Source organism: Cyanistes caeruleus, chromosome 2 (assembly GCF_971803275.1).
Source record: "Cyanistes caeruleus chromosome 2, bCyaCae1.hap1.1, whole genome shotgun sequence".
NCBI classification, from domain to species: Eukaryota; Metazoa; Chordata; class Aves; order Passeriformes; family Paridae; genus Cyanistes; species Cyanistes caeruleus.
In genome coordinates, this window is record NC_141702.1 from 54283880 (window position 1) to 54307387 (window position 23508).

Consider the following 23508-nt stretch of genomic DNA (forward strand, 5'->3'; position numbering starts at 1 on the left):
TATCCATTCAAGGACCTTCCTGTTTATCTCCTCAGATTATATCCTCTAAGAGCCTTTGAAAGGCATGTGCTAAAATCTCTTCTGAATTTAAAGTAAACTATATCAACTGGATTGCCTGTGTCCTCAGGGTTGTTGAATACTTCAAAGAACTAATGAATTTGTGAGGAATTATGTCTCTTTACCAAAACTTTGTTGATTCCTTCCTAATGTGTTCATCTCTTGGGTCTGCATTACAGTTCTTGCCAACTTGGCCAGTGAAGACAGAAGGTTTCTTAGTCCATATGTTCTCTAACTCTCTCATCCTGAAACTCTAGAAACTGGCATCTAATTAGCTACCTCCAATTATCTAATATCATGTTACATAAGAAAAATTGTACATCACAATTAAAAATTACCTGTTTTATCCTTGATCACTGCTGAAAATTTTGCACAAGTAATTGATCCTGGAAATGCGTTACTGCTCATTTTAGCGAATTATTCTGTCCCCTTTACTGACATGCCAGTCTTGAGACAGATGCCCTGATGCTGCCCATGAAGAATGGTTGCAGTAATGTGATCATCTGAACTGACCTACTGAGAATCATTGCAAAATCTATCTAGTTTTGCTGGTATGGCTTTATATTCTGCCAGCCATCCTGCACCTAGGGAGTGCACCTTGAGCACTCTGTCCCTTAGCACCACCAGCTTCTTGCTTCTCACACTGGGTGAGAAAGCCTTTACTACCAGTGCAGAAAAGGCAGAAAGCCATGAGAAGAATTCTGTATAAATCTCCATCAAGTCACTCAGAGTCATCAGTTTTGTTTTGCTGCTGGTGTGTCATCTCTGCAAGCTTCCTGCATGAGCCTTTGAGGGTTTCTGGTATGTAATTGATATTGGTTACTGCTAAGAATACCATCCTAGTATTCACATATTCCCAATGGGGCCATTCAGCTATTCCTTAACCTGCTAACTTGCCCTAAGATGGACAGGCTGTCCCTTGCTTTGCTGTGACCGGTGCACAGAACCAAGGGATGATCCATTCTTGCCAGTCTCAAGATACCCACGCTTTCTCACCCACCCAAACTTGGGCAGTTGTTGGGGCTTTTAAAATTACATTTATGGTTTTTTATGCTGTGCAAGAGCTAGCCTGAAGCCTCTGACTCCAAACAGCTCCTTCACTACTGGTTTCTCCTGTGGGTCTGCTTTCAGGCCTCCTGCTCATAAAGCAGGAACTTCTTCAGCCAGCTGATGTGGAACGTGGTGGCCCATTCCCTGAGGGCCTGTCACCTTCAGTGTCTTCCTTGCAGAGACAGGAAAGCAAAACAATTCAACCCAGTGTGCTGTAACCAGACTGACTGCCTGGGTTGCTTAGAAACAAATGCCAAGAAGAACTTGTGACCTTTATGTCAGCTTCTCTCCAGCCCCCTTGTCAAGACAAACACTGCTTGATTTGATGGACTCTCCCTGTGGTCAGCTCTGTCCTTAAAAGCTAGTTTAGCTAATGACATTATTAATTAGCTAAAGGAAGCAATTTGACATTTTCATCAGTGGCAATGGCAAGCTACCAATAGAAATGTGGCAGTAGTATAAGGAAGAATTGCTGTCATAGCTATTAATTAGGGGGGGGAAATAGCAATGGAAGGCCAAACTTTGTAGTGTAAATCATCTAGTACCAGGCAAAATGATATGGAAAGGAGGTTAATGAGGTAAGCAGAGGGTACCCAGTACCTGTCTGCCAGAGTAACCTAGCCCTAGACTGCAGGATGGTCCTGCCAAGGCTCCTACTTACTCTGTTGGATTTACACTCAAAGGGTGGCAGCGGTAGGGAGCCCATCCCTTAGTGCCCATGCCTGCAAACACTTCTGACTTCTTGGCATTTCAGGTATCTGTGACTGAAGACACCAAATCTGGCAGCCACACTGGAGGTTGTAAGGCACTTTGCCTACACTCCAGATGCCTTTTGACTGTGACTCCCCACCTGATAGTCATGGTTCTTCTTGGAACCATATGCAAGTAGATGGTGCTAAAATGCTCACATTAAAGTGAGAAAACATACAAAACAAAAAACTACTAGACTCCAAATTCCTAATTCCTCCCATCTCATGAAGCAAGAGGATAGTCTTTTGATTGGAGGTGGATTTCTAAATAAAGACCCGATTCCTAAATGTCCTTTTGATGGATCCTTTTATCTTACCCAGGATATGAGATTGTATTAGCAACCTCTTGTAAAAAAGCCCCAGCTAGCAGGGCACTTTTAGGAAACAATGTCACAGCCAAGACAGTGAAACTGCTACATCAGTTTGTGAGGAGGGAGGGAGCAATTCCTGTGCATGATGTGATCTGCAAGGTCTGATCTTGCAGTTACTTTTGAAATCATAAATTGTAAAGGACATGAATGTCAACACTGAAGTAACATGACTGCCTAATCAAAGAGTGATGAAAGTGCCTCTGGTGTGGACAGCAGACACCTCTTGCTCTTTACTTGGGTTTACACCAATTCCTGAATCGTAAATGCAGCCTAACTGTTGCTAAGGACAAACATAGAGATCTCTTTTTTGAAGAATGCCAACAGGACCTACTGGTTCCTCAGTCTGAGAGGGTGAATTCAAATATGAGCAGTGTTGTTAAAGAGGTATAAATGAGGACACTACTGCATGCTGTCAATCTGCTCACTGCCAGCCAGTGATCCAGGTTCCTTACCTGGGATGCTCTGGGAATATTTGTTTGAGGAAATTCCTTCGGATGGAGACTAAGCTGCTTGCTGGAAAGAAATGTAAAAAAACATGTGGTGGTAATGAGAACCATCTCCTGGAACAGCAGTGCTGTGTAGACAGGTTCAGTGGCATCAGCACTGAATAGGAGCTCCTTTAACACCATACATTAAGACTGGGATGCTGATGGGTAGTAGTGTTGGCACAGCCTCTTTCATTATTATTATTGCTCTTGTAGTCATGTTCTTGCTAAGAGCATTGATGCTGCTAAAACTTCTTTATTGTTGAGTCTACCTGCCTTAGTTAGCATCAGCACTCAAGGTACCTACACAAGAAAGCCTGACAGTAGTTAGGACTCTTGTTTGGAATAATCTTTTCCATTAATTGCCTTTTATAACTTCTTCAGGGTGAGAAACAGCATTCAGAATTACTTAAGCAAGCATAATCTCTGTGTCTTGGCTTTTGAGTACTGAAAAGTGGGTCTTGCTATTTTGGAGCACATACAGACACAAGGCATCATTAAAGCACAGTGTATAGAACAATTTTTTCTACCACTATTGTAAGGGACAGCCCGTTTTTCTGTGGCGACAATGACATGTACTGTGATGAATATTGGGGTGTTTTACATCAGGAGGAGTGATCAAAACAGTCAATGACAATTAGAAAGTGAAGATTTGCTCAAAAAAAAAACCAACAAACCCAGCCACTGGAGACTGATCTGGAACAAGTATGGATCTAAAAAGGCAAGCTGTAAACTGGGCACTCCTCAAGGCCCATCTCCTCATCCTGGATGGTGGGAAAGTACTGAGGAGGCATCAAAAGCGTGCCCCACCTCTCACATCCAACCACTGAACACAAAGAGAGGTGAAACAGCATGGACAGGCTGCTTTCAAGCAAAATGAATATGTAACCATCAGTGGGATCCACACTGACTTGTACTCCAAGGAGATGTTTCATTAAGGCAGGCTATGCTTATTTACACATAATTGCCCTTTTGAGCCAGGCAGGCAACTTCAGAGCTAGATTTACATGCCAGTGGTAACTATGAACTTTCGAAGTTGGTCTATTTCTGACCACAACTGTTGATTTTATAAGCTGCATAAGCAAAATAAGATAAATCTGCTTTTCTCTACCAAGGGACAACCTGTGCTTGACAATTTAACTCACAGAACAATGAAGACACCGGCTGACACAAATAAGAAGATGAAGTGCAAGATGTATGCTGGGGATTTGTGTTTAAAGCTTTTGCTTTGACTTAAAAGCATCTTAAAATATTAACTAAGCAACACTACACACTCAAAATTCGATGTATGCACATCAAAGTTTTAGTGGAAAAAATCACATTACAACAGTTTGGTACAGCTATTGAATGTTCATTTATATATGCATGCTCACATTCTGGCTGTGCAAACATTCAAACACTTAATTTGGAGACCAATAATCTTAACGGGAAAGGTGCCATCACCTGTTTCATTTGTGCATGGCATTCTCGGTATAGATGGCACCTAATGCTGTACCTGCCAATAGTGCCATAAAATTGAGCCAAGAGAATTTCTGCATCTCCTACACAAGCTGTTCATCCTTTGAGAAATTTACAGGCATTTAGCTCTCTTTTTCCCTTGCTCTTGCCTTATTTTTCTCACTCCTCCCTTTTTCCTCCAACCACCATTTTCCAAATCCTATTCTTTCTAGAGTCCTTGAAATCTTGTTCCAAGATTATCACTCCTTCAGTGGCGTAAGATGATTGACAAACATGATGTTAGTTATCACCTCAAAGAAAGGCATATCCCTAGGAGTAACTTGGCTAATTTACCTAATCTGGGAGAAAAGAGACTCCATCTCACAGGGTGGACTTCACTCAGTCCTGACTCCTCTTTTCATCAGAAAAGACAATTTCCAGACAAAACCAACAGGGTAAATTTCACCATTCTTGTACTGCATGATACCACACCAAAGCAAGCACAAATGGTGTTCCTCTTGGACCAGGGGTCTTCTCTGCTTTTCATTTAGTCCTCTTGGCACTGAATTTGCAAATTCACCCGTTTCAAAATTCCTGCTTATCTTCCCTGTACAGGAATATCAGTAGATGTCCAATTTTGTGAGTTAAAGTTTCTGCAGAATCCTTTCACTTCTCCCAGTCAAAGCACTCATCAAAGCATTTTTTGCCTCTATCCCATTGACACAGAAAGAAGATGGTGTGCTGGTGCCCCCTTTATAAATTGTTTTCATTTTTTTATTCCCACCTTGGCTGGGTGTGGCAAATACTCCCACTTATCTGCAAACATCTACCACTATCTTAGCTGTCATCTTGTCAGAGCCTATTTTTCCTTTTCACACCTTAACTTCAAATTTATTTGTGTGACAGTTTCAGAGAAACCCTGATGACCTCACAAACAGGCTGTCATAGGATGTAAGGAATCAGAGGCTTTAGAAGAGGAACTGTACTCTCTCTCCATTTTTATTTAAGATCAAGAACTACTAGCAGTCTTCTAGCCTGTTATATTCCCTTACAGTTCAGGCAGATTAAGATACCCTTTAGTAGTCCATTTGCTATTTTCTTATTTAATCTCTGGGATGGATTGAAGGAGCTTAATCCACCTGCATAGATACAGCTATTTAGTGGCATTTGAGATACCATAGGGGTATCCCAGAAACCTCTGGAAGTCTCAGAATATGGTGCAGGACCTATGGGAAACACATGCCTTTCTGAATCGGCAGGTGGAGCCATGCAGGACAGCTGTGGGCTTTTTCATTTCTGTGTTCAGCTAACTGAATTGGCTGTGTACAGCACCGCTTGAGACTGGAAAGATTTCCAGACTCGAAGTTCTGAAAGGGACAATTTGCTCTTTGGTCACTACCCCTGGGCAGACGAAGTGTTTGAGTCATAAACTCTCAAGGTATGCAAGCCAATCATCAGCTCTAAGCCCATTTACTTCTCCATCACCTTTTGTCTTCTGACAATCCTTTGGCCAAGGACCAGAAAGACCCTATCTTTCTGTTTCTTCTGGCTTCCCCAAGTCTAGGGCTCTTCCTATTATAACTGGCAGGACATGGTTCCTCTCAGAGCCTGAAAGACCATAAATCAAACAAGTCCTTAGGGCAGAGGAAGGGGGCTTGATGCTAAAAAAAGACTAAAAAAAAAGAGATCAGCGAGAACAAGCCACTGAATGGTTTAGCAGTAATCCCACCCTTGCTGCAGAGGGGAGAGTGGCTTGCTTTTCTTATGTATTTTCACGGCCTGATCACCTTTCTCATGGAAAGTACCTTCCATTTGCAGCAGATGAAGGTCATTATCATTACAAAACACTCTCCCCTGGATTACTGCAGCTCCAAGATATTTCCCTGACTGTGGAAAATAACTGAGGAGGATTCTCACAGCATAACCATAGAATTTGTTGTTTATGGAGGCTTTCCTGATAAAATTCTGAATATCCCTCAGACACAGAGGCTCCAATTCATCTCTGCCAAGCACAGTCCAAGCTTCTTTCCCTGGTGGTGCAACCTGATGGATATTTGTAGGGAGCATAATTTATATAAAAATCTCCTTTACTGACAGACACCTCTAGGATGGGTTTATGTGCTTATTTACCACCAATTTTCTGCCCTGTGCTTGCTCAAGACCTTTCATGTAATGTTAGTCTCTAGAAAAAGAGTAGCTACACTTCAATCTTGTTTGAGTATAATGCTCTGTAACAAGGAACACACCAGCAGATGTTTTAAAGAAACTGTAGGAGAAAGACAGATGCTGCACCTGGAAGCAGTGCCCTGAGTGGGAGGCCAAGGTATGCTCGAGCTGCTTTTGAAGGAAGAATGCCTGCTTGGAAGGCAATGGGGCTTGGGCAGACCAAGGGGCAGACATCATCTGGCTCAAAACACCACAGGAAGCTTGTCCAGCAGGCAGCTGGGTTTTCACGTGAAAAGGTAAAAAGATTGGTTAAGGGTTTTTATTAGTAGTAATAACTTTATCCTCATATAAAAATAAATGCCAGATATAACAGTGAGACATTTTCTATCAGTAAATACTCTTTTTATCAGTTTCATGCCATTAACAATCCGAGACTACGCTGACACAAAGCACAGATGACAGAGTGACAGTTTATGACTGCTCAGAAGCTAAAGCTCGGTGTCGATGCCAGCTGTGTGACTGGTAAGTAGGTCATCTGCTGGGAACAGATGTGCTCTCTCATCTGCATAGCTCTGCCAGTCGGCTTTGACCTGTAATGCCCCAAATGCCCTACTCTGCCTAGCTAAAGGAGAATGGGGTGGCTCAAGGGGACTAGGAATCCTTCACTAACTATTCTCCAAAGGTCTCCTTAACCTGGAATTAATTCCTCTCTGTTTTATCTCAATTAATTTTGATGTGTTGGCTTCTAGCTTACATAAGGCTGATTCATTCTTCCAGTCTTGGAAAAGGTATAAAGACAAGGGGATCTGGCTAATGGTAATTCGAATATAATTTGGTTTGCCTGTGGTATTGGCTTCTAGATCAAATATTTATTTTTTGAGACTAAGACACTTCAACAGTTTATATTTTTCATAGAGTAATTAGTGCCAAGGATTGGCAGAAAAGTGCCTTTTATGTGTGTTCCTAAATATATAGAATGAAAACCCCTACTGCTTTTGTTAAAAATAATATTAAACATTTTGTTCAGCTCTGCACATATGTAGTGACATAATTTAGGATATCAGACACTGCTGTTTTCAATGTGGAAACGCATTTAAAACTAAGGAAGTTATGATTCCCTCAAAATTACAGAATACATTCTTAATCCTTAATAGGGCCCACAAATGTTGATTCATGCTTTTATATATATATATGTATGTATGTATATATGTATGTATATATTCAGGATACAGGGAAAATGAGAGAAAGGAAAGTTGTTTAGGGATACTTGGTGTCCTCTCACCACCTTTAACCCTTAATTTGCTTACAACATTCAGGCCAGCAAAAAAGGCCTAGACCATTAGAAGAGATGTAATATTTTTCTTTCATTTCTAGAGGAAAGAAGGGTGATCAGTGATGGACTCAAGCAATGCAGATAAAGACAGTGGTCATTCCTGGTCTGCAGAAACACAGCACAGTGGAGAGTTACACCCTCTCTACTGATAAATTAAGTTTAGCGTGCAGTTCCTACAGGATCACTGCAAAGCCCTTCTCAACGAGCTCATAAGACAGAAAAATCCACCAGTGCCCTTTCCAAGATTTAGCAGATAAAGGATGGCTAACTCTTAATGTGCACACAAAACCAAGAGCTTGTAATTTCTTCTTTACTAGGTGTGAGACTGGTTATTGTTTTGCACCAAAGTCACAGGTTTCTTACTTCACACATGCTACAAACTCTTCAACAAAAGCAGGCAAGAAGGGAAGTGTTTATTCCTGAACATATTAACCCAAAGGGAATAAATAGAAATTACCGAAATTTCTAAAAACCAACCCAAACATGTATCTGCATTTTGTATAGGAAACTAAAGCTACCTTCAGTCACAAGGGCAACATGTGCAGAAATACATCCAATAAACCACTCTTTCTCCCCTAAATACAGGATTTGGTAAACAGCAGGATGGACATGGATAAACTAAAGATAAATATCTACTTACATATCTTCTTTTTCACATTAGTACAATTGTTCAAAGTTTACCATGTTTTAATTGCAACACGAAGAGGTGTGTGCAGCATTGGCAAAGCATAGCTGAAACCTTAAGGTACTTATGAAAGTGTGTAAATTAATTAGTGTGCCTTTGACACTGGACAGTGATAACTCTCTGAATTCTCCAACTAAAGGAATACACAGCACAGATTTGTAAACATCCCTATGTATAGCATACATCAACACAAGCAGATTTTATATAACAAAGAACAATGTGACAGTAGGATTTTTGCTACCAGCTGAAATACCTCTTTGCATTCTGCTTTGTACAGAGGCTTCAGCTAGCAGACATAATTCTCTAATATTTTTTACTCTAATTGGAGGTATATAATCAAAAGCAGAATAGAAACACTGCATTTAAAAAAAACAGACAGTATTTTCTGTCCAATTTGCAACTCTAAGTTACAACAAATATGCAAGGCATCCAGTATCAGGTTTAGCTCTGTGGATGCCTAGTTTTCCAGAAATGGAAAGGGTCTGGCAATATGACAAGTTCTATACAAAATGAGTTTAAATGGGATGCAATCAGTTCTCCCCTTTAGTGGCTGGTGGCCTTATTGTCAGCAGAGAAGCCGAAAGACTGAACTCAGTTAAGCACCAAAAGTCTTACCTCTACCTGCCCCTGGACAACATCAAGTTTATTTTCAGCAAGTGAAGATTTTCTGCTCTGTCCTCTCCTGTGGCCAAACTTGCATTTGTTCCTCAGGACTTGCTCATCATCTTCAATAGGTCTCCGCACATATTTGAAACGATCTTTAAGGGCCCGTTTCCACAGCAACTACATGTGGGAAAAAAGAATAGCTGTCGTTACAAGTTTCTGTCAAGAATTTGCCCCAGCCTGAAGCAGGTCACTTTGTTTTACCTAACTGTACAAAAAAGTATTTGCCATTAAGCAGAAAAAGGCTCATGGGGCAGCACCACCATTGGCTTCTGGAGGAAATGAAACAAAACCAGCTGTGGTAAATGGCTCTGTGGCAACCAACAGCTGGGCTAATGGCACTGCTGTGGCTTGTTGAGGATAACAGTATTTGAATCTAAGGGTCAGAGCTATCCTAGGCTACCAGAGAAACTGCAATTTTGTCCCTGCCTCAGCTCTTGCTTTATGCTCCATTCATGGCATTGGGTTGTGAAACTACATAGTGAAGCAGATCAGCTTGCAGATGCCACAGAAAATGTGCTTAGGGGTTTAGGGTTTGTTTTTGGTGATCTGTTTTTTCGTTTTTTGGCTTTTTTTTCAGTTTAGTTTAGTTTAGTTTTTTTTTTTCCTTTGCCTCTGGCAGCATCTGACTGGTTGCACAGTTGTATGACTATTGTGTCTAACACTGGGGAATGGAAAAGACACAGTGTGGCACTACTTTTTGGTTGGGAGCCTACACTTATACTGGATCAAGTATATTTTTAAATTGAACCCAAAACTGCTGAATTAAGAGAAGCATTTAAGTAGCTCCTAGTGTTTGTAAGACACCTCAAGGTATGTAAAGTACACCTTAAAGGCATTTCTGCACTGCAAGCAGATGCAGGTCCTGTTTAATGCAGCCATTTTTCACTCCTTGGCAGTCAAAGACAGAGCTTACTTGGTCCCAGCACTTCTGTCACCCTCATGTATTTCTTTATTCAGTTATTGAAAAGTCACTGCTGAAAGTTATATGGACAGCAACTTCCTCATGCATCCTTGAGGATCAATGGCCATTTGCACATGGACCAAAGCTGGATGTCCCATGGCAGGAACTAGCTATGCCATGCCATTGACACCCCAGGGTGCAATTTCTAAGCAAAGGCTGTTCAACACATTTGCAGGCACAACATGCAGTTTTAAACAGTTCTCTTATTCCCTAAAATCACTTGCATATTCCAGTTATTGAGGAGTATTCAAGAGTCAGATGGGAAAAAATCAGTCTGTAAAAAAGTGACTGTAAATGAAAGGATGTGGAGAGATTCAAATATCTGTTTCTTCATTTTCTTAAACTGACTCCAATATTATGCTCACTTAATACTATACTCAAGCCTGTTCCACTGACATGCTAAGACACGGTATAAACAGAAGAATGATTACCCTAAATTTCTTACCAAAAACGTGTCATTTCTTAGTCCAAGGTTACATGATTTGAAAGGTTAACTTTTGGTGTAAACCAGAATTCAGTAGAAGTAGACTAAGTAGTACAATATCTCTCTTTGCAGTGAGTCTGATCACTCCCAGGATACAGATGAGAGGGTTTCTTAAGAGATGGTGCTGAAGGCAGTGTGACCTTGTATTTCTCCTGTTGAACTTATTGTTCCCACCTCCCTAGGTTCTAGCTGACCTAGAAAGAAAATCCTAAAAGCAAGACCTCCATTAGTGGTGCAAAATTACAGCAGAAGAGCTATGAGACTACAATAGAAGTATGACCCTGTGGTCTCTGCTTCAGCTCTTCTCGAGTTGCCCTGGGTCTACCAGGGCAGGAGAGACCTTCCTAGGGGGACACTCTGTGCCACCCACCTATGTGCCCTTACCAAAGTATCTTTCCACAGCCTGTCACAGTTCAGCATCCAAGAACTGGAAAGAAAACAAGCCCATCTGCATTTCTAGTATGCAAACTTCAGGCTTAGGGTTCTGCCAGAGGAGAAGTCACATCACCACCACTAAAGATAGACACTAAGAACAGAGTACAACTGCTCACCCAGTCTTCTCACAAGACATAGTCACAGCCTCAAGATGAATATTACACCTCAGCACCATTTTCAGAAGCAGTAAGGTCACTACATGCCTTGAAAATCCCATTTGTTGTTAACTTCAAGCATTAAGGTGCCTAAATACATTTATAGTTCTGGCCTTATGCATTTTGATGCAAATACCCAATCATTATATGCCTAGCAGAATTTATGCCTAGCTTGCTATTTTAAGGCTGCTAAGAAAAGCAAACAAAAACCTTAGTTTAATGCTTCTCTGAAGTGTTTAACAGATGTTATAGTATTTTAAAACATGATCATCCTAGAATATATTAACAGCTGACAATTTAAGCATTTCTGTAGTTGAGCTTCACACAGTTTCTTTCTTTTGAAAATCTTTATTTGGCTAGAAGATATTTTTGCTTATTCTTTCACATGAAAGAATAAGCTGACACCTATACAAGGCTTTAAATATCCCACAAAGTTCAAAACTTTCAGCTGTTTCATCCTCCAGTCCCCTCAATAAATCACGAATTTTAATTAAATCTACTTCTATAATAGGATTGCCATAAACTTAGGCAAGTCCCCTCTCACATACCTATTTCCAGAACAAGACTGCAAGAACAGACGTTTATGTGGTTTCCCTTGTGGGTAATGCATCCTCTAAAAATGATGCTTTTGTTACCATCTTTGAACCAACAACTTAATTTTCTTATTTTTCTGCTCCCCCCAGCTTCCCCCAAAAGCCGCCCCAGGAAGTTTTAACTTCCTGTAAAGGGGTAGAAGGATTAGCCTGTGTCTATCTGACATAGGAGGTGAAAGGATTACACGCAGATTAAAAGCAGTCATTTACTAGCAAATAATCACTTTGTGTGCAGCAGTTACATAAATCAGGCATGTCAGCACCGGCATCCTGGGTTTCACAGGCACCACTCGGCAGCCACGAGCTCAAGGCAGCTGCTTATGCAAAGCCCACAGGCCAGTGGTGTGGAGGAGAGAGCCCTCTCTCTTCCTTCCTCGTGTGGTGATTTCTTGGAACCACACAATTTTCAAAAGGTTGGCTGAAATGAAATGGAACAAGGGAAACGGTTCTTCCCAAATTGCTGGGATTAAGCCTTGCCAAGTGGACAAACACAGATAGACAGAGTATCTTGCAAAACATCAAGAAACAACGTTATGCCAATTTGCTTTTGGCTGTTGTTTTTATGATCTTCATTTTTTCTGTATAAGCCATTTGTCTGTAACTTACAAATGTTGTTCTGGTTACAATATACGTCACAAATCTAATGAACCATCCTATGATTAAATGAAGACTTCCATGTTTTTAAATGTCATATGTTAATTTAGGATAGCGTTGTTCTGTAAGTAGAAGGAAATACCTCAGGAAGATTTTCTTACATAGTCACTCTAAAGCACTCTTACCAGAAGTTAATCTTGGAATTGATTTCATTCCAGATACCCCATAGACTTCTAAAATGAGTTTTACTATTGGTAGAAAATATTTTTAAATCATTATTTAGAATTTTAGGTAATTCTTAATTCCTTCTTCTAGACTGATGTCATAAGTAACATTCTTTTAAAATTCATAATATGTAAGTAGCTTATTCATGGTTTTATTTTTAAATTAATTTATTTAGGGTCATAATCTTCATCCTGACTATCTAGAATTGGATATCCTTTGAAAAAAGTCTGATGGCACAGAAACATGGTTTTTTTTCCGTATGCAAAATTAAATGGGAGAATTCTTAACAAACAGAATTGTGAATAATCTATTAATAAATCTTGAAACCACAAACATTTAATGACCTGTCATTGCAACAGTATGAGATTGAAAATATTAGACTATAGTTCTAAATAACACACACATTGTTTAAATTATTTGTTTTTAATAATTTGGTGGTGTAATAAAAGTCCAGTACTTTGGAAACAAACACCCCAAACAAACCAAAAAAATGAAATGTTCAAAGTAATTTTTGCAAGTAACTATTTTTCCTGTCATGAAAATTCTGGTGGTAATTTAGGTGCTTTTATGATTGTTTTTTGTTGTTGTTCTCCTATGTGTCTATCTTGTATGGTTGTATCTTATATGTTTCTATCTTCCCCTTTTCCAGTTGTTCATTTCACTTCCATTTCTTCAAAAATGTTGCAGTAAAAGTGCTGACATCTATGGTTCAAGTTTTCTCCACCCGTGTACATCAATAACGCAAAGTTCTTGACATTCTGATTTTCTGTGCTTGGCCAGAAGTAAATGTTAATTCTGGAATCCCAAGATCTCTCATGAGATGAGTTCTCCCTTTTCTCATCCAGGAAGCCCGACTGCCTGTCCCTGCCCATGCACACTGGCCAGGGAGGAGCCCAGAACAGTTTCTGTTGCACCCTTCTGGTAGCCAACACACATCCATTTCTGTTGAAGGGCTTTAAGCTGCAAGACTTGTGAGTTAAAGTTAAAATCACACCCACCACTGGCAGACCTTCTCAGGACATCTCTTTAAGAACTACTGCATCCTTTTGCAGAGCCCAGCAAATGCTGTGGCTGCTCCTCCACCCCAAAGGATGAGAAACTGCTTTCCTTTTCAGCATAACTTTAGAGTTAAAATAGATCTAGGAACTGAGACATAGCACAACTATTTACAGCAGTTATTTATTTGCTGTAAATAACAAGCAGTAAATGAATGCCATTAACAATACACTGGTATAGAACATTTTACATGGCAGAAGGGATAATACTCAATAGCAGAAGTTTGCTAGTCCCAGCACACCGTAGGGGAGGCAAAACTCTTGGTACTCCTAACTGCACTCAGCCCTTTTGGTTTGTAGAATGCATGCAACAATATATTTTCCTACAACTTTGAAAAGAAATTAAAAGTCCAATAATTGAAAGCAGACTTGCTGGTATTCTAAATAGACCCCAATAACTTGATTGCACTAGCACTACTGGAAACCATTATTTCAGGAGCCAGCCCAGCTGAATTGCCATGTTTGGTGTGCCCCATTCTCCATGTTACAAAACATCAAAAAGAGGCGGTTATCTATCCAACACTGACATCTGTGCTCAGCTGACCACCTGAAGCTCTTTTTGGAGCCCACAGAGAAATAAGAACTTACAGAGTGCTATTCCTCTCCTCCCAATGCAGACCACATTATATGAGCTGCCTTCCCCAAGAAGTTTATATATAAATGCTATTTAACAAGGAATGAAACTAGCATTTTTGCTTAAAATACTATTTTCATGTTAGTTTTCCTTTTCTACATTTACCTATCAGTCCCCTTTTCCTCTGAATTTTATTGATGGTTGATTTCTAAAATGCTTTCAATGTACTATTTTTAAAATTGTAATAATAACAACAACTGTTTAGTTACTATAGATAAAAAAATTTAATGTATTCAAAACCTCTCAGTAATGAATATTTTACATCTTATGTTTTAATACTATTATTAGGAACAGCAAGCAACAGTCATATTCCCTTAATAGCCAGAGTTTTAAAAGAAAAGCCTACAGAAATGTTACTCTTTTGACCTGCTGAAGGTCCTTCTAAGGAAAAAAAAAAGAAGAATATTTTTTTTGTCAATTTTTTTTGCTGTTCACTTTCTTCTTAAAGGCATATGAATCCAATTTTACTGCAAGTCTTGTGATAAGTAGGTATGCATATATTGTGGGGTTTGTTTTAAGCTGATACTGTTGTAACACACGACTGTCTCAGATCAAGTAAAAATTAGTATTTATAGTGTTTATGATCAAGAAGGAAGAACAAAATGTCTAACAGTAGGGCAAATAAAAAATACTAATTCATTCTCACATCCTCCTCCAAACTTAAGAATGAAGGCAATACCCCTTTTGTGCATTTTTTCTTGTCTCAACACAGTCAATGGGGAGGGACTGGACCAGAAAGCAGTAGAGTAGCAATATTGCAAATTGCTGATTCCAGCTTCCTTGCTTACTTACTGCAGTTATTGCCAGGCATACTTTCTAGTAGGAATGGGGGAAACATCAAAGGATAAAGAGCAGTCACTCTGAAATCTCTTCACATGACTTCTGCCAGCACCAATTCTGTGATCCATCTGGCAAGTAATGACCTTTTCTCAAAGAACTGTTATAAGTAGTTTCACTCAGCCTATTGTCCTTCTGCAATTAAAGCCCTTAGAAAACCTAGCTTAAAAACCTCTGCTTAAAAACAGTTTTTAAAAGTTAAAGGCTGTAAAATTGTCTTTGCAACAAGCTGAACATCATTCCAGCTCTTCATCATATAGGAAGCCAGATGAAACCATAGCATTACACAGGACCTTGCCCAAGGAAAACCATTGGGGTATTCAGAGAGGTATCCTGATTAAAAATGAGGATAGACTGCTTCTCTCTGGTCCTTTTGCTCCCACTCTTCTCTTTGAGAGGTACTTGTTTTCTTTAGTCTCTTCCCTTCAACAATGCCTGGACTCAGGGGAGAGCTAGAATAGTTACCCCTTAAGCCTCAATTTTTTTCATTCCAAAAATTATTTTGCTCTCTACAGTAATGGCATGTGAGATATATATTTATATATGTTTAAAGTTAACAGTCCCCACTGAGGCTCACAAGCTTTTACAAGCTGCTATAAAAGTATCAAATGGAAAAGCAACGATGTGAAGTGAAAAGGTGACCACTGTCCTGAGAGACCAGAGACAGATTTTCCGGATCACAAGTGAAAAAACATAGCTCAAATTTAAATCATCTCCTTCCACTGCTTTCTGTTATTTCCAAGATATTCCAAGATTTGTTTTTAAATGTTTTTTTAAATTAGACTTAGATCTTAAACCATTAGTATGATGTGTTGTAGTTTCATATCTAACACACAAACAATCACAATATGTTTCAAGAGCATATGTTAGCACATGTTAGTACTCATACAGACAATTTTCTAAAGAGCTGGCTTCTTTGTTTTTAAAAATAGGGGAAAAAAATCAGATTTAATTTTATCTCTGGGCAGAAATCAGTCCAGAAAGAAAATGTATCCAACAAGCAATTTCATGTACAGGTCTGCATGATCTCATGGTAGCTTTGAGGTACTGCTATACCTGGATTAATCTTTAATTGACATAATGAAATAAGAATGTGATTTGCCAAACACAGCCAAGTGTGTGTGCTCTGAATAGAGCCAGCATATAAGAAATTGATATTGATTTCCTCTGAACTAGATTATTTTCTTGTGATTGATTATGTGGGGAAAGCTCACAATACTTACAAAGCCATTCCCATCTTCATCAAGGAACGGGTACGCCTGGAGCAGAGCATTGACAACAATGTTGTATTGCTGGCTGTTTGGATACCTGTGCAAACAAGATGGAGATGGAAAAAAAATATTTGGTTTCCTAGACAGTATTAAACACTGGAGTCTATACCAATCTACATTAAAGTATCTCTGACTATTTCTCAGACAATCAATTGGCCTACAAATAACAAAGGGCACAGCCTAAAGGCTTGCATGAAACCTTTCTATTGTTTCAGTAGGTTTCAGGCCCTTAGCTTCCTTTATTTAAGCAAATATATCAGGGAATAGCTTTACATCCATTTGAAAATTTACCTCTGCAGACAACAGGTAATGCCCCCAAATAAATTTAATGGTGTTTACTTACAGTGATCCTTCTAGGTATTTTGTCATGTCTGCTTGTAAAAATTCAATAATCCTTATTCTCATACTGTGATCAGGACATTTTTTTTCTGCTAATATGCATTTGACATCGTAAGGAAAGTCTGGCAAAGCATAAGAGCTTGTCCACTGCAACGTCCTATGTCTTGCAAAAAATGATTTCAGGTTTTTTCTGTAAAAGAAAAGATTGTATCATCACCATCACATCTTTCTGCTGTGGAAATGCAGGCCGGTAGGGAACAAGAAATATATGAAAAACACAACAAGAGGAAAAATTATTGCTATAGAAATTCAAAGCCTGCTGTCTTTGTTTCTGCATTGAGAATACCTACAAAAGCAGCCATCAATACATACAGAGTCCAAAACTAGATGTCAAATGTGGAATGTTATAACCAGCAGACAGTAGGAGGTGGTTCCTAACTGAAAGCAGAAAGTAGAGCAGAAATCAGTAGGGGCTTGCTACTGTTGCAAAACACCTTTATCTGTCTTCATTTATAATATATTTCCTCTCTAGTAAGACAAACAATTGAATAAAATACTGTATGTGGCATTAGTTAAGGCTGTCCTCCCACAGGGGAAGGCAAGGAAGGGATGAAGATGATTATCATCAGCTTGTGTCTGGAAACAAAGCAAACACAGCCCAGCAGCTCCTGTCACAAAAACACCATGACCACTATTGACAGAAGTCACACTCCAGCTGGGGTGAGCTCTAGGCAGGTTATCAACACTGGCTGCCCAAACCCTAATTCTGAAAGAACACAGGGAAAAGTGGGTCCCAACAGCAAGTTATACTCTCAATACCTTCTTGAGTAGGTTGGCCTATAACTCTCAACCTTTCTGACCTGGTTATGCTGCCACACCACCTTGGCACCTTTTAATACATCTTCTGGGCTATCAAAAACTCTACATCCCTGATACAACTGCACCAACCCCAACCCTACCACAAATGGCAATACAGTGTTGAGGAAAAAAAAAAATATTGTTTCAGTAATGTGCTCCTAACACCAGTAGAAGTGCTCACAGCACTGCCTTTTCCCCACTCAACACAGGCACAAAACGGTCAGGGCTGCCGTCTTTCCAAACTCACCAGATTTCGTGGAGCACCGATGGTTACCAGTAGATGCAAATTGCAGTGAAGTTCTGTTACTACTTTGCAGTCTCAAAATAAGGCAAAGTTTTGCAGGAAGTGACAACATATCCACATAGACACATTCATGTCATTTTCTTGTGATAAATTAATATACAAATATTAATTTGTATATGAATATAATTTATATATTAATATACAAATAGGAAAATAAAACCCAACTTAGATTCTGGAATCACTTAGAAATCTCTCCCACGCAAACAAAGTGCAGATGTTCAATGTAGCATCAGTGAGCAGCTATTCAGCCTTTAAGTTTGCATCTTCACCAGCTTTACTGATGGAGGTGATGTAGCACACAGGCTGCAAGTTATTACATAATTTTTTCAACATGCTACCACTTAAAATAATAAAATAAATCAATAAAATAATAAAATAGCTCAAAAGTGGACAGAAGTTTAAAATCTACAGTTCTTTTCATCTAAGGAGCACTGAAATTCCTTTTGTTGGTAATACACTGAAGCTGAAAAAACATTTCAAGAAGTTGCAGGGTTTATAGTAGGTTCCATATAGACACACTGGACTACATTCAGTCACCCAAGAAAATAAAATTTTCTTGCAGGTGGGATGGCTAATAATCAGGGAATCATGGCAACTCTCCCATCCACCAGTCCCTTCACAGTGACCACAGCAATAAAAATACCCCAAATTTCATTTACATTCATTTACCTTACCTAACACAAAATAATTCCTTGCTCTCCAAATGAGGTAAAAAAATTTCTCTGGTCTCCACAGTGCATGAGATTAAATATTTTACTAGTTTTAGCTGGACTCATCGCTATTGGGAAGTCATGTTAAACATGCGCTGTAATATTTCACAATGAAATACAAGCTTGTTTGAAAAGAGACACAATTCCACATAAACTTTATCCTCAGCAATGCTCACATGCAAACTTGTTGAACTAAAAGAACAGTTCCATTCAGCTGTAATGCTCTTCTCCACAATCAAAGAAGGTCTTGGCTCTACACATGAATCCCAGTGCATGTACACTTTTGAGATTTAGGTACAAATACATGTAGCCTGTTTCTAGCCATGCCTCTCCTAGGTAACCTGAGGCAGAAATCAGATCAAAATCTTGGGAAAAAAAAAAATCTCAAAAAAAAAAAATCAAGTTACATCTTGTCTCTCAGTTCTTGAGACTTTTGATTCTACAGCTAAATAAATCCAATGGCTAACTCAGGCAAAATTTCTGTGTCTCTCTTTCTCCACTGTCACATGTCTGGCTTAATTACAAGCCTTCCTCACTGGTACTAGGAATCCTGCAGCAAATTAGAAGGAGTTACAGTGGCAAAGTTCTTAGTTATTCTTTTAATTTAGTTTTCTCACAGTTTAAGTCCCCAAAATGGTTTCTCATGAAGTGAAACAAGTACCAATTCAGATGAAGCAAGCTGGTCTCTCTATGCTTAGGACTGCCTCCTAAGAAGCACCTCCTCAGCAAGGAGACAATTATTTACAGAGTTTTACCACTCAGCTTTTGTAGATTGTCACTTTAATGTGTTCAGTCACAGTCCTGTCTCACACAGCTATTTCCATCTTTGTCTCCATTGTAACCTTACTCTGCTCATGAACAGCATGTTTACTGAGACATGACGCTATAAAATAGCATTATTTTGGGAGGAGCCATTTGTCTACTTCAGATGGAAAAATAACTCACAACAAACCATCCTACCAACCAACCAAAAAAAGCAAACACCAGAAAGTCTCACAAAGACCCCCCAAAGACCCATCTATTTGAATTACGAACCTCTGGCATCCCAGGAAATACTTTGTTTCACTGCCAAAAAGACTAAGAGTTACACATTTGCAGTGTCACCCAGACCATTCAGGATTGGTTTTAGATTACACTGGAGAGAAGGGTGGGGAATAAACACCTCATCTCTCCAAGTTCATGTTTCCCCATGCAACATCACACAGACACACAGAGCTTCCTGATTTAGCTGTAACAAGTCAGTAAAAATAATCTGGGTATCAATACAGACAACTCAGTCAAGATAGCTATATAAAGTGCCATAGAGACATAGAAATAAGACCAAATACTAGTCATAATAAGACTGTTGTTTTTAAGTTTCCTGAGCATACTGATAAGAAGGATCGGTTTCCTGCATCTGTTTAGTTCATTTCAGGGAAAATGTGATGTAAAGGCAAACTGAGCACACACATAAATGGGCTGCGTGCTGCAAGGTTTTCTTATTGTCTGCTAAAGTCCATGAGTCGGGCACCCATTGCTATATCTTGTTTCAGCTCAAATCCCATTCAGTCAGAAGACACAGCAGTTAAGAAGAAATTTGCTGACATCAATGGGTTGCTCTCCTTTTTGGTATATCCACATAAAACTCAGCACAGGGGTGAAGTCTCAACAGATTACTATTATTCACAAATGAGGGTCTAACCTCTCACATGTCTACATTACACATCAGCAAGAGACTCTGGTCTGAAGGTTTGTAGTCTGGAAGAAAGCACATGTCAACAAATCCAAGGAAGAAACAGAGGAGAAAACAAGGAATTTGCAGATGTGAAAGAAAGGAAAAGTCTTCACCTGTAAAAAAATGTTCCATTTCCCTAACACATGTATAATATGCTTTCAACTCTATGACAACATTCAAGGTTGCAAAGTCTATTTTCATCAAAGGAAGAAATTATGACAGAAGATGAAATATCAAATAAAACTTTTCTTCCTATCAATAGTCAGAAAAAAAAGGCTCTTTTCTATTCACAATTCTGATATCTGTGCCTGAAAGACCCTCATGCCATTCTCTTTTAGTGCTTCATTATAATTCCCAACTTTTGAGCGCAAATACAAGGTTTCCCAGTTATTCCCTAAAGCCAGGGATTTGCAGTCTATCTAGTGCTTGATGATGTCTGATATTTTTTAGTTCCCACTAAGCATAAGGGCAAGTGTCCTTTAGAGTGAAAAAGAAGATACCCACAGCAGTGTTGACTTCGGCAAGGCTGGGATGTGGGAGCTGTGAGCTGTGCCAAAGCTGCCCATTTCCCAGAGCATCTCCCACTTCAGCTTACCCTGAAGTACCCTTTCTATAGAAACCATTGTGTTCAGTATGAGCACAAAGTTACAGACAAAATTAATCTGCTTCCAAAAACGTTTGTAAGATGCAGACACAACCTTCTTCTAGAAAGAGTCCAGATTTTTTGACAGTCTGAGGAACTGCATCACACAAAGGAAGGCTTTGCACTTTCACTTCACGCAAGGGCAGCAGCCATGGGTTACAGAGAGGGGAAGAAAATATTCTTCTTAGGGAATCTGACTGAAAAAATTGGCAGCTAAATCAGGTCATTTAAAAGAAACAGGGTTTATTTGTATTCACCTCTGTAAGATATGTTATACAGTACCCAAATGATTTTATGTTTTTGAAATTTTTGTTGTGTTGCTGTTGTGACTTTGCTAGACCTCAATAAGGCAATGCAATTAGTGTCCTCTGCAAGTCATTTGTCAGGCTTGCTCATTTCTGGTGTGGAAAGGACATAGCCATTTATTTCTTTTTTTCCTGCAAACTTCTGTGGAAGACTCACAGCACCATGTCAATGAATTCAGCCCCAATGACCTGATGCCTCAAAACCATGAGTGCAGTTGTCTTGACTTTCAAAACATCAAGGCAACAAGCACAGACAATAGGTATTATTATGAGACTTCGAGGTCTTTTAGGTTAGTATCCTTAAGTATCCTGTTGCAATGACAGAGACATGAAATGCTGACTTAAAAGTAGCAGAAATTCTTGCATCCACATAAACTAAAAAACTAAATTTAAAACATCTCCCTCAAGCCCTGAACAAACCGAATCAAAACTCTCAGTCATGTTTCATGAAGATGCAATAACAATTGAAATTAAATTATCATAAATCATAAAAATGAAAATGTTTTTCATTTTGGTATGTTATGCCAAAAGTATAATCAAACAAAGCATCTGACATCTTTACTTCTGAACAAGGCAGTACTTCTCTCCTACTATTGACCACTGTCAATAACTTAACATGATTTTTTTGAGTCTGCTTTTCATGTCCTTATGAGCTAACTGAAAAAAAGATCATCACATACACCAGAAATAACTCTGATGATATCAAGAACAAGGTCTTTGCTTAAAAACTAAGAAACTCTTCAGCTATACATTAAAAAGCACAGTCCTGTTAAGTTTTCACTATAGGATTATAGCTACACTTGTGTGTGTATACATGTATATGAAAGTAATATTTGCCCTCTTTTTTAAATGGAGCAAAATCATTTGAAGTAATTGACTAAGTGACAATTTTTCAGGCTAGCTGCTCTTTTTCTCTTTTCCTTTTAAAATTTTCTTTTCTTTTTTTTTTTTTGAAACACAAGCATAAGTGTATTTCTGATAAATAGACCAAACAGACCAACAATTCTGACATATAGATTATAGAGGAGGCAAAGGAAGGAGTTCTATAAAGATCATTAGCAGAATGACATATCATAATTAAAGACACTTCAGATGCAGCTACCCAGCAGTCTGGTAGCCTGACCAAGATAGATGTAGGACTGGCCTAGTTAAAGACATTTCCTCCTGTCCTGGTTTAGGAATCAACCCAGGACACCTCCCCTGAGGAAATGAATGACCCATGCAGGCCATCATGGCCATCTTGGAGATGGATGCCAAATTTGTAAAGGTAAATGTAAATCTCCCAGTTCATTGTCCTTGCTATCAGCTCAAATTTATGCAGGCATGAGCACCAATATTCTGTCAATGCTGGCAATAGCTTTATTGGTATATGAGCACTTAGGAGGCCCAGGTTTAGCTGAGCACTGGCCACATCTCCCAAACCCACAGCAAAATAGGAAGTTCAAACCTGTTGAGGCTGGCTGGAAGATCTGTTATCCTGCTTGTGATCTGAGCAAATTACTCCAAGGCATTCAGATAGTAAATCTGGTATGCAGCATTCAAGAGCTATAGAACATGTTTTTATATAAAAAAATAAATGCAAAAATAAACATCTGCCAGGACATCACTCTTGAGGAAAAACAGCTGGACTGCCATAGTGGAAACAGTGGAAAAGGGATACATTAGGGATGTCATTTTGCTAAGCAAATATGTTGAGGAAAGGCAGACAGAACATATAAACCAACCAATAAAAGGTTGGTTTTCCACAGCAGTATCAGGTATTTACAAATAATAAAAGCCTCTGTCTTAGCAACAAGATAAACCCCAGGCTGTCAGGAGCCATAAAACTGCTAATACTCCAGTACAGAAAAGCAGGCAAAATATGGGAAATGTATTTATTGAATGTCCACCTTATTGTCTTCACAGACAAGCTCTGCTTCAAGATTAATGTTTTTCAGAGATTAACAAAAAGCTTGGCTGTTTTTACTTCTGTCATTGCTAGAAAAACATTTCTCAATTTAGGTAGCCTGCAAGCCTCATCTGGTTTTATGTATGCTTAGTTTCAATACAAGAATAAAAATTATACAATTGCTTCATCCACTTATTATTTATTTTTGTGTTTAAACAATCTTCTTTGATATTTTGGTAATATTTGGTAATATAGAAGAGTGTATTTAACACAGCTGTTAGGACTACCTACACAGGAAACACTAAGAAACATGGAGCTAATTCACCAGCATTAACAATCCATAAAAGCATGCACTAATTCACTCTCAGAAAAATCACAGTTATTGAAGTTGTGGGTCCATGAATCTTCTGTGAAAACAAAACCAAAGCCAAAAACAAACCACAAAAACCCAACACCACACACAAATTAAAATGAACAAACACAAAAACAAACAGAAAAATCCAA

General features: G+C 39.0%; 1 protein-coding gene across 2 annotated transcripts in view; it reads right to left on the reverse strand.

The window, feature by feature from the left end:
* The window catches only part of SAMD3 (sterile alpha motif domain containing 3), a 35317-nt gene that overhangs the window by 5667 nt on the left and 6142 nt on the right, over positions 1 to 23508 (reverse strand). For both annotated transcript variants that reach the window (XM_023924096.2, XM_086877053.1), the window contains 3 exons: positions 16587 to 16772; positions 16196 to 16280; positions 8949 to 9116 (listed from right to left, as the gene is read on the reverse strand). In XM_023924096.2, coding sequence (XP_023779864.1) covers positions 8949 to 9116; positions 16196 to 16280; positions 16587 to 16772 — 439 coding nt within the window. The remainder of the gene's footprint in view (positions 1 to 8948; positions 9117 to 16195; positions 16281 to 16586; positions 16773 to 23508) is intronic.